The 12,464-nt window shown below is 48.3% G+C and overlaps 1 protein-coding gene across 2 annotated transcripts in view; it reads right to left on the bottom strand.

Moving 5' to 3' along the window:
* Positions 1–12,464, bottom strand: part of CNNM3 (cyclin and CBS domain divalent metal cation transport mediator 3) — a 39,750-nt gene extending 27,286 nt beyond the window's left edge. For both annotated transcript variants that reach the window (XR_010794976.1, XM_066639449.1), the window contains exon 1: positions 10,967–12,464. Coding sequence is in view for 1 of the 2 variants with exons in the window: in XM_066639449.1 (XP_066495546.1) it covers positions 10,967–12,422 (1,456 nt within the window). In the remaining variant the exon portion in view is untranslated. The remainder of the gene's footprint in view (positions 1–10,966) is intronic.

Raw genomic sequence — 12,464 nt, 5'->3', positions numbered from 1 at the left:
GGAAAAATCCATTATGGGGTACAAGCCATGATGTGTATGCGCAACCTCCTGATTTTAGGAATGGGTTAAGTCAGAATGCCAGATGTAGGGGAGGGCACCAGGATGAGGTCTCTTGTTATCTGGTGTGCTCCCTGGGGCATTTGGTGGGCCGCTGTGAGATACAGGAAGCTGGACTAGATGGGCCTATGGCCTGATCCAGTAGGGCTGTTCTTATGTTCTTATGTGGGGTGAGGAAAGCACTCTGGTTTTAGGAACAACCCTTCTGAGACCAGCAAATCTCCCGTTTTTGTTTTAGAAAGTATCCAAGAGCGTATGGGAAAGTCAGCTTATGGTTTGAGTGCCTGCTTCTTCACTGCATCATTGGCTGAGGTCCCCTCTGGGCTGCCACCATCCCCACGAGTGAAGTTGCCATGATGCCAGTGCCAGCCAAGACCCCCGTGTTCAGGCTGTGCAGGCTGCCCATAGATTTCGACATCCATGGAATTTTGTATCCTTGGGTCCTGGAACAGATCCCCTGCAGATACTGAGAGTGCTCTGTACTTCTGTCATGAATTTATTTGAGGCACTCATTAAGGCAAGCAACATTCCCTCTCGGCCTTTTCATCTGCTATATGGGAATAATACTTCTAACCTGCCTTGCAGGACTGTTGTAAGGGGGAGGCTGTATTTGGCAAGATTTGGATGCTTGTGACCACTATTTAAATGCTGGTTATGATGGAGTGTGGAGGTTACGGTGCTTGGGTTAGAGCAGGGGTGTCCAAACTTTTTGGCAGGAGGGCCACATCATCTCTCCGACACTATTTCAGGGGCCAGGAAATAAAAAAGAATTAATTTACATTTCAAATGTGAATAAATGTACATAAATGAATATATTAGAGATGGAACTTATCTGAATGAATGAAGGTCTTGCAATAGCTCAAGGCCTGTAAAAGGCCTTGCACAAAGCAAGGCTGGCCTTTCCTTTGCTGCTGCTGCTGCATCACAAATACGAAACAGTAAGCAGCAGACAGAGCCCTCGTTCCACAGTTCATGTGAGAGGTCAAACAGTTGGCCTTCACACTGAGAGCAGTTGCACTGGGCCAGTGTGGGCTCCAGCAAGTCAATGGAGGGCCAGAGGCTCACTGGAGACTGGGGGCTCCCCACAGGTCAGATTGGGAGTCCTCGAGGGCCACAAGTGGCCCCAGGGCAGGGGTTTGGGCACCCCTGGGTTAGAGAAAGCTCCAGAATAGTGTTCTTAAGTATGGACACCGATTCCAGCACCAAGGAGGACTGCCAGAGACCCAGCACCCCTTTATTGGAGATCCTAGAAACCTTCCTGTAAGCCACACTGCTGACCTTGTACAGAGGTCATCTGAAAAGGCAAAGATGACCTGCACACGCTCAAAGGCATTTTGCATTCACTTTGACACCCCAAAACAGGCCCCAATGCTCAATCGTGGTTCAGCATGACATGGGAAGGTGTCAGGCAGGCGCGACAGTGGGTAGTGCCTTTTATCTGTGCTCAGATCTGCTTACTGGGCATCCCAGGGAACAATCCAACAACAACAACCTCTTAATAGTAAGAAAAACAACATCTCCAAACCCTGTGCCTTATGGCAGGGCTGGGTTGAGGTGGGGAACCCAGAACATAGCAGGCGGCGGTCACCCTTAATGCCCAGCTGTCACATCAGCTCGCTTTAATTCCCACCCTGCCTTTGATCTTCCCTTGGCGCTCCATATGCTCTTGCACATGTGCAGGGTGGGACCTGGGTCCCTGTTGGGGGTGACGTCAGCCTAGTCCTGTGAAGTGTGTGAAGAACCAACTGCACAGATGAAGCCAAGAATGTGTGTGCGTGTAAATGTTCTATGAAACTGCTTCTACTTTATCAGACCTACTTAAGTGTTTGCTCTTTAGTTCAAACTCTTCACTCTTCAAGTGCAAACTCTTCCCCAGTGTCCCTCAGTGCCTTTCTCTACAACGTGGAAAGAAGGGATTTTTTTCACCAAAGTGTGTGGAGTCTGAGAAGAAGGCAGGATGGCCCACCACTCACCCTCCTCCACACTTCCTCTTCAGTTCTGGTCCTTACTTCCTGTTTAGGAAGGCAGAAGAACAGTGGTGGAAGCAGGCAGGTGGGATGGAAGAGGGTACCCTATCACCCTTTGGCAACCAGTTGGCCCCATGGACGAGCTGGCCCTGGGTGCTCATTCCAGTCTGAAGCTAGGTCAGAACTATGCTGTTTCTTGGTAAGATGTTCACCTTTCCAGTTCCATCAAACTTCAGAGACACGGCCCATATTTGTGCTATCATTTTGATCCCAGCTCCTTTTCAGCCCAGGCGACCAGCTTTAGCTGCAAGAAATTCCAAGTGAAATGAAGGACGATCAATGCAACATACGCAGAGAAGATTCTTTTGCACCTGTGTATTTAATTGTAACAGTTCCTTCTGAGCTAGTGTTCCAGCTCTTGCAGCAGCTGGGTATATATTTTGAACCTGAGCAATGGAGTAAGGCTTCTTCGTAAGGAAACTGCTTGAATGAGGCTATGCCATATCTTCAAAACTGGACGTGATAGGGCAAAAAACTGGTGCCATTTTTGGAATCAGCACCCCAAATATACCCAGGAATAACTTTTAAGGCGAAGGACTGTGTTATTCTTAATTTGAAAAGGGGAAACAAAAGCTTTTCAGAAGCTACTACACTGAAACAACAATCGATGGCTTAACAACAGCCATAAAACACCAATGACCGAAGAACAAGTTACGCAACACAAAAGGGAAGTTCAGCATAACAGAAATTATATGAGCTTGCTCAATATTCCCAGAGCATTTGGGCCAATCTGTGCATTACAAATCCCCATGTAGTTTTCTTCTGAAAATCTTCAGATTTTCTTCTACAATCTGTTGGATCATCATCATCATCATGTATTATATTTTTAAAATTACTAATTCTTCTTTGTGCCTGCAGGTTTTCCCCTCCATGCCTAACAGCAAGTTGGGAAGAATTTGGGGCAGGGCTGTGGAAAAAGAAGAAAGGGCTCCCCCATGCCATGGTTCTGACCCATATGGGAGGATTAGGTTTAGACCCATATGGAATGAGATCCCCATAGCTGGAATTACATGGGGAGTACCAATTGCAGAACTCAGCATCATGTGCAGGTTGGCAAGATCCTGACTCACATGCGTTTACATGCCCTGCTTCCTTCAGCCTGAAAAGTGGGTACCAAAGTTCAGACAATCTCCTTTTGCTGGAGGTTTCTCCCATCACCATCAGCCAACATAGAGGACCTCAGAGATGCTTCAGCCATCTGGAGAGAGTCTATATTTGGAGGGTACGCCAGATGGCTTGGAGTTCTGTCAGAGGGATGCTCCCTTTGGGGCTTGCTGGCTCCTTGGGAGAAGGCAAGAATGGGAACGAGAGTAATTTTGTGGGGGGTCATTTAGAGAGCATTGTTTTGCATTACTCCCTCATGACCGAAATCAAAGGCCTCATCACCTCTCTGGCCAGGGCATCCGCAGGCTTTGTTATTCTTGGGACAGAGCTGAAAGAGTTCCTGCAATGCTGGACATATTTTAAAGTTATGTGAAACCCAATTATGTCATGCTAGTTTCCACAGGGAGAAAAACAGAAGGGGGAAGCAGGCAGGTTGGTGGTGGGGTGGGTGCAGACTTAGGAGACCCTGGAGAGAAACACATCAGACCCAGCTGGAAGCAGTTTCTAAAAGACAAGGTTGAGAGAACTTTTGGGGACCAGGCATGTGCAGAAAGTTGCACAAAATCTGAGCTAAACTGACTAGTCCTCATAGTACAAACATGTTGTGCAGAGGAACAAGGCTTGCTGAGTAGTTCTTTCGGCTGTTTTCATGGGTTGGAATGCCTTAGTGACCAGCTGATGAAGGAACAGGGATAAATCTTTTAAAACACATATAGTATACTTAAAAACAAACAAGCAAAGTTAGCCAAAGTACCCCAGAGGAAAACTGCCAAATAATGCTTTCCTCTCAATTGATGATGCACCAGTCTCTCTGCTCCTTCTGCTTCCCAGACTGGGAGTGGCCATTTATTAAATGGCCCAAACTCCCAAGGCACACCTGTGGAACATTTGTGGCACACCAATGTGTCATGGCACAGTAACTGAAAATTGCTGCCCAACGCTCTTCTTTCTTTCACACGTCTTCAATGATCTAGCACAGTGTTCCTCAAACTGTGGGCCAGGACCCACTAGGTGTGTAGTGAGCCAGTTTCAGGTGGGTCCCTATTCATTTCAATGTGTATTTTCTTTTTAATAATATGCGACTGCATTTGGGGAAATGCTACATATCTCTACTTTCAACAATGTATATGCATTTAACAATGACAGTCAATGGAACTTACTCCTGAGGTAAGCATGGATAGAATTGCAGCCTTTGGGATGTTTGGGGAATTTCTTTTAAATGGATCAGCAACGGCTTGGGAGGGTTAGGAGGGTTCTTCTTTATTTCAAATAAATTTTTAAACTTCTGCTTATTGTAAACTTGTAATTCACATAATAAATTTGATTTTGTTGTTTGGGGAGGTGTTAATTTTCCTAACTAATGATGTCACTTCTGCTTACAGCACCACTTTCAGTGGGTCCCAACAGACTGTCATTCTAAAAAGTGGGTCCTGGTGCTAAAAAGTTTGAGAACCACTTTAGCACACAATTTTTCTCTCCTCTTCGCCACACTCCCTCTTCTGCTCCATTACCCTCCTCCTTCCTCAATCCAGGGGGCGGGAGGAGCAGTGCAGGCAAGTGGGCAGAAAGAGATAGGTGCCTCCTTGCCAATCTGCTGCCTGAGACTAATGTCTCAATCAGCCTCACAAATGGGCCAACCCTGCAAACAAACAACATGAACTAGAAACTTGTTCTATCTAAAATAATGACAATGATGAAAATCAATTCTATGTCTGCTATCACAGTCTGGGCCTTTTTTGTGCTCACACAAAACAGCAGCACACACAAAGCTTTGTCTAAAAGACACAGTCATTCACCTACTTAATGTGGCATGAGCTTCCACAGTCACATCAAAACAAAACAAGCATGCCAGGAGCTGGCCTTCTCCCACACTTCCAGGAAGTCATCCAGCTTCACACAACACAAAGACATCACCCCGTCTCTGCACTGCACACTGGTAGACGACAAGCCCCTGTGATGCCCTCACCATGGAAACAGAGGATTTTTTGCCTCCATGCCTTGAATCACAGGCCTGGTTCTCAATGAGGTCGTAAGCCTACACCTGGACTGAACTGTTTCAGATTTTGTGTGTGTGTGTGTCTGTGTCTGTGTCTGTGTGTGTAGGGTGGCTTTCAACATGACTGAATGCTACTATAAATGGGGGGATCCCTGTAGACAGAAATGTAGCATGACAGGGATAAAGGTTGTATGCCAGCCTTTTCCTTGACATACAGAAAAAAAAAAGCCTGCAGACAGAAAAGTAGCATGCCAGAGATAAAGGTTCTAGGCTAGGCTTCTCCCTGACATCTCTGTTTTCTATGCGAGCATAGAGCAGCACTATCTTTTTGTATGGAGAAGTGTCCAATTGTGCAAAGCCCCCACCTGCATTCTAAAATGCAGCCCAAGCACAGATCTTACCACCTCAGTGAGGACTAGTCCACTGCGAAGTGTGGACATACAGACTCGCTCTAAGGGCACAGCCCAGGATCAGTTAACAGAAGTCTCTTAATCAACAAACAAACTTGCACATTCAATGCACATGCGGTCACAAGTGATTTCTTCTATATTCCATGGGGTTGATGCTCAGGAAAGCATATGCAGGAGTGCATCACCCACATTACCAGGAAACTCTTGTTGCCACCAATTACTGCTGTCATGAATTGTCACCTTGTTTGTTTCATATATATTTAAACTTTAGACAGAATTGTCATTGCTGGGAACCATTTCATTTCATGGCCAATTGGCCCCACTGGTTACATTCCCCCCTTTCTCTCTGCCCTGCCAACCTGGGACATATAGGATGCCAACTTAGATTGCCACCTTTTGCGCAGCTGGTGAAATGGACGATGAATGTTTATGCTACAATATCTCCGTTAGCCTTTAAAGATGTCACAAGACCAGCCATCTGGCTTCTATTGACTTTCCACCTTGTCCACTACCGTAAATTAATCTCCACCTCTGTTAATACAGAGCAGCGGTTATCAACCTTTTGGGGGCAAAGGAGCCAAATGTTTGGTGATAATGTCATCACGTCATCGCTGAACATCCAAATTGCTGAGCTCCTGGCTGCATAGAGGTTGGCTTGGGAGGCAAACCTCTTGGGATTGGGATTGGGATTGGCTTCCTGCCCAATTTGCCACGCACTGTACAGGGCATGGAAGAGTCAACTGTCTAGGCTCGCGGATTCCCTGTGCTGCACAGGGACTCCACAAGCCTGGGCAGGTGGCTCTTCCATGCCCTGTCCAGTGCATGGCAAAATGGGTTGCCCCCAAGTTGAGCTCTGTGTGGGTCAGATTACTTCCAGTGGTGGATCAGATGCAGCCCACAAGCTGTAGGTTGCCGACCACTGAGAAAGAGAGTACTACACTCCTCTTCTCTGCCTGACACAGGGCCTATAGGCTTTAGCTAGCACAGGATACGGGTGAGAGAAACTGCAGGACTAGGTATTCTGAAACTTGGGGAACAGCCCTTGTCATCTCACCTTCCTCTGCCCAGAAACCCTTGGTGCCACCTGAGATCTTTTATTTAAGGCTGCTATCCTACATGCACTTTCCTGAGAGTAAGCCCCACTAAATAAATACTGTACAATGTAATGTACTTCTGAGTAGACATGCACAGGACTATACTGTAAGTTTGCTTAATTCTTTCTATACTCCATTTTAGAACTATTACAAACTGCAGACTTTGCAGGGGGAGGGCTTCTCATCAAACCCCCCCCCCCATTCTGCTGACCTCAGCATCCAGTTTAAGATTTTGTGCTTAATTGGCTGGTCCTTATGAAAGGGATTACCAGATTCATGGTTTTGCTTTTCTTCTTTCCGAATGGCCTGACACAGCTACCGTTTTTTTTCCTTTTGTACACAAGACTCTGCGGCTTAACTTGGCTACCCCTCTGCAAGTGGCGAAGCAGGAGAGTTGGCCCTCAACAACATATACACTCTCTGTGTTCATACACAGAGTTCTACAGGCAGAAGAAATTTAATATAAGAATAACACTGCTGGATCAGGCCAAAGGAACATCTAGCCCAGCTTCCTGTATCTCACAGTGGCCCACCAGATGCCTCAGGGAGCACACAAGACCAAAAGGGACCTGCATCCTGGTGCCCTCCCCTGCATCTGGCAATCTGTGGTAGCCTACCTCTAAAAGCATGAGCTTGCACATACCTCATCGTGGCTTGCAATCTGTGATAGACTTTTCCTCAGTCCATCAGAGGAAACCCTCTCCAGGTGCACACAAAAGTCGCACACAACCCTCTCCTGTTGTACCCAAAACCATCACAACCCTCTCTAGTCGCATGCAAAAGCATGTGACTTTTCAACAATCTGTCCAATCCCCTTTTAAAAGGCATTTTTAAATCCCCCTTTAAAGGTCTTTTAAAGCAATCACCACATCCTGTGGCAAGGAGTTCCACAGATCAATTACTCACTGGGTAAAGACACATTTTCTTTTGCTTGTTCTAAATTGGTCAATTTCTACCTACTGCAGCAAGCACAAGGCCCTGGTATATCAGGTGTGCCAGCCTTGTGCATGACCACTGACCCCATCGCTTCCAGAGAGGAAGGGTTACTTCCAGGTGGCCAGACAGGGAAACCTTTCCAAACTGTAAGAAAGCCTGTTCTTTCCCCCATGTTCAGGCATTCCTTGTGCTACAAACACCCACGGGATCTATGTGGGCAGGTGCACTTGCCTATGCATTACATTAAGGCTGCCACAAAGAGACTTCCTTAGCACAGGAAGTGAAGCAATGGTCTTTCTTTCTTGTATAGAAGCTGCGGTGTGGGTCTGCAATGCAGAGTGGGACAGGCTTAATACCTACCCCCTGCACCACCCAAAATCCTCTGCATCGTGCTTGAATGCTTGGTAGAAAAACAGTGTTAAAATGTTAACTCCCCTCCATGCGTACCACGGTCCCGATCCACGTTGCCTCCCTTCCTCCTCCCTGAAACTTCTTGTTCACAACAAAGAGATATGTCTGGTCTACTTCCTGTGGAAAACACAGTTTGACCCTGATGTGCAAAGATGATGAATGTGTGTAAATATAGCATTTCTGAGACTGCTGTGGTTTCTCAGAAGCATGCCAGAGTTTCCTCAATTAAAAGATCAGCAATAGTGGGCAAGCATCCCTGAAAGGCAGGCTGTGTGCCATTATCATTGTGTGCCTTAAAATGTGCAGTTAGAGGGGAGTGCACACAATGCTTTCAGTGCCTGCAGAGCAACAGTGAGACCCAAAGGTGACCTCTGTTCACATAAACAATGGGCCTTGCCGGCACTCAGTGAACTGACAGCCAGGATGGTGTAGTGGTTCGGAAACTGGACTTCAAACTGGAAAATCCAGGTTCAAATCCCCACTCAGTCACCTTGGTGACTTTGAGCCAGTCACTCTCTCTCGGCTTCACCTACCTCATGGGGTTGTTATGAGGACAAGAGGAGAGGAGGAACCATATACAACACCATGAGCTCCTTAGAGGAAGAGTGGCACAAACACGTGCAAAATAAACACCCAATAACACCTCCCAGAATTCTCAGCAATGCTCTCAAGTTTCATGGCAGATGTGGAGTCAATGTGGGTTCCTGAAGCCGGACAACCACCAATAACGAACCATCAAATGACAGATATGTTGGGGAACAGAACTAAATGGCTGGGGGGAAAATATTTTGAGTAAAATCTTTCACTGCTAGTATCAATTGTTTTGGGGTCCAAGTGACCAGAGGCTGGGATGGAGGCGGTCAAACATGGACACAGCAAGATGCACAATTAACCTCCCCATCAACTGTGGTTACCTTTAGAGACACTGAAGCAGGAGGCAACTGAAAAGAGCCTTTTTATTTGTGGCGACATTTATGGACCACTCTCCCCAGAAAAGTTCAGCCTTGCACCCATGCTACTCTGTTTCTGCTGCCAGGCAAGATTAAAATAAAATAAAATTCTGAGCATTTTAAATGATTCTTTCAACATGTTTTTCCTCCTGCTTTTAATTATCATTTTAATTGTTTTATCCTTTGTGATTTTATTGCTCTCTCGACTTTCTGTAAAGTGCCTTGAAAAAACAGCTGGCAGAATTTCATAAAACAAACATAAAATAATTTACAGCAGGAATTCCATCAGGTCTTCTTACTTGCTAAAGCAAGTCTGCATAGGGAAACATAAAAAGTGTGCACCAATCACCCCGCAAGTGGATCACGCATATGCATGGTGGAAAGTGCATCATGTGTGTGTGCACAGAGACGCTGCAACTGGCTGAAACTTGCCAGCACATCACGCGCATGCCCCCCCAAACCCAAATGTGAGGTTCACATGTGACAGCTTGCACATGGGTTTCTCATGTGTCCCCTGTACACAGAACTGCCTTCAACAGAGGAAACGACTACCCTCTGAAGTGACACAAAGCCCAACTCTCATTGTACAGACTAGTATCTTTCTGAGTGGAAACAGAAACTATGGGATATTATGGGCTATTTATGTATTAGGTTTTCAGATGACAACTATGGAAGAACTAATGGGGTTCTAAAGCTGGCAATGAAATTAAGTACTCTAAAGTATGTTCCCAAGTACATTCTAAAGCTGGAAATGGTGTCCCAGTAAGAGCTGCCATGTTCAGCTCAATGTAGCCAACCAGACAACACTCAAAGGCCCAAATTCTAACCAACTTTCCAGCTCTGACATAGCTGTGCCAATGGGGCATGGGCAGCATCCTGCAGTTGAGGAGAAGACACAGAGGCCCCCTCAAGGTAAGGGAATATTTGTTCCCTTACCTCAGAGCTGCATTGCCCTTATTTTGGTGCTGGAAAATTGGTTAGGACTGTGCCCAAAAGGCAGAATGAGGTCTCCAGCCTGGTATCCTTTGCAAGGTTCCTGCCTTCCAAGAGCCCTTTTCTCATTGTCTCATCTGCCAAGGAACCCCTGAAAATCTGCTAGGGAGCCCCAGCTTGTTGTAGAGGACTCTAGGACACATAAGCCATACAGGGTATGGGACCTACCTGTCAGGCCTCACTTTTGCTCTGTAGGAATTTTTGACTGTGCCCCAGAGCACACCCAAATGGCCCTGAAACTGAGATTAATCAGGCCCATACAAGGAGAGATTAATCAGGCCCATAAACTTGAGGGCCAGAAAAACATCTTTAAAAAATTCATAGAGATTTTGCATGAATTTGGGGTGCCGATTCCAAAAATGGCATCTATTTTGCCCTATCACGTCTAGTTTTGGAGATATAGTATAGCCTTGTTAGTGAATGGTTCAAGCAGCTTCCTCATGAGGCGGCCATGGTGCAGGCTTCCTCATGAGGAAGCTGCTTCAACCATTCACTAACAAGGCTATGCCTTATCTCCAAAACTAGGCATGATAGGGCAAGACCGACGCATTTTGGAATCAGCACCCCAAATATATCCAGGCAGTAGTGTGAAGGGGTGCAAAACACTGATTTTTGGATGGTGTCTCACCGTAGCAATGCTCTAGCAGCCCAGAATGCCTCCACAAGAGAGGAGGGAGGGACAGCTTGCATGCCGCAGTGAAGCGCTATGCAAAAATTAGTGTTTTGCAACCCCTAGCTATGCTACTGTACCCAGGAATAGGTCTAACTTTTAAGACAGCAAAAGGCATGTTGGCCTGTATTATGTAGAAGTCCTTTGATCTTCTCATTCAAAAACCCTGAATATGCTTCTGAGGAAACCCACAGTCGGAAAACCAGGATCCCAGGCAGAGGTCTTTCTCAGGCCAGCTACCCAAGACCCTTTAAAGAGAGAACCTGGGGACTCTGGTGGTCCAAGCATGTGCTTGACCACTGAGAGCATCTCCTTTACCTCGTTTGAACTCTTCCAGCACGGCATCCAGCTTGGTGTCATTGAAGACAAAGTGGAGCGGGTGGTTGTAGAACTTGATGATGGTGCTGAGAGGAGTGCAGTCGTCAGGGTCCACCAAGGCCAAGTCCTTGACGTACAGCATGTCCACCAGGTTGGTGCGTTCGTCTTCATAGACAGGGATGCGGGTGTAGCCGCTCTGCATGATCATGGACATGTTGTTGAAGTCCAGCACCGCACTGGCATTGAGCATGAAACACTCGTCCAAGGGTGTCAGCACATCCTCAACTGTTTTGTTGCGCAAGGCGCTCTTGCTGAACTCCTCCCGCACAAACTCATTGTACGGGTCACTGTTGCGCACCATGTCCAGGATTTTCTCCCTGAGGAGGCATGTGCTGGTATCGTGCTGCAAAGCCAGTTCCAGCACTTTGCTGAGCGGTAGCGAGATGGGAAAGGTGAGCAGCATGAAGAGCTGAGTGAGCCAGAGCCCACGCGGAGCGAGCAAGAGCCCCCACCGTGAACTGATGGCAAAGGGCAGCACCTCGGCAAGGAGGAAAACCAGGCCTGCCACTCCCAAGATAGCAGGTGCCAGCATCCCCACGGCTCTGTAGAAAAGCACAGCCAAAGCTGCGTTGGCCAACGAGCTCAGGAGGAGCAGCGAACACAGGATGAAGGTCCCTCGTTGCCTCACGGGCTCCAGCACTTTAGAGGCTTCGCGCTCCAACTCCGAGCCACAGTCCCGCAAGACGTACAGTTCCTCCGGATCCAGCCACAAGGTGCTGAGCTGCAACGTCCGAAGCAAAGCCAAGAGACCCAGCAACAAGGCCACCAGGGTACCCAGCAGCCAGGGTGCCAAGGGAGGCAGCAAGGCCACAGGTGCCACCCTCCTGCCTCCACCTTCATCCTCGGTCACCAAGACGGCATCGCCAAGGGCGGCCAGAGCCCACTGGCGCCCAGGCCCCGCCGGGCTGCAGAGATGGTACCTGCCCTGAGCACCCTCAGGGGCCACCTCCACTGTCACTAGTGCTGCGTGGTCCCCAATGGGCAGAGGGCTGTGCACTTGGGGGGCCCAGTCTGGGATGGATGTGGTAGGAGGCCCCCCACCCAGTACTTCACAGTGGTTCTCTGCAGGGACAAAGGCCACCCAGGGCCAGCTGCGGTTGCTCAGGCCAGTGCCATAGAGGCGCAGGCGGAAGGTGGCCCCTGGGGTGGCCCGGATGAGGCCACCAGTGGCCGAGGCCCCCTCCTCCAGGCGGAAGCCCAGCACCTTGGGATGGGGGGGTCCTGGCTCCTGGGGGGCCCAGGCCTTCAGGGGGGCCTTGGTCTCTGGGGTGGCCCTGGAGTCCTGGGGGGCCCTGCCTGCTGCAGCCTCCCCCTGCACCACTGCACAGCCCAGCCACAGCCCAGCCACAGCCCAGCCCCAGAGCAGCCACCCCAGCAGGCTGCAGTCGCCCACCATTGCCAGAGCCAGCAGCAGTCCCTGCAGCAGCTGCAGCAGCTA

The sequence above is a fragment of the Tiliqua scincoides genome, chromosome 11 (assembly GCF_035046505.1).
Source record: "Tiliqua scincoides isolate rTilSci1 chromosome 11, rTilSci1.hap2, whole genome shotgun sequence".
NCBI classification, from domain to species: Eukaryota; Metazoa; Chordata; class Lepidosauria; order Squamata; family Scincidae; genus Tiliqua; species Tiliqua scincoides.
This window is presented reverse-complemented; position numbering and strand designations above follow the sequence as displayed.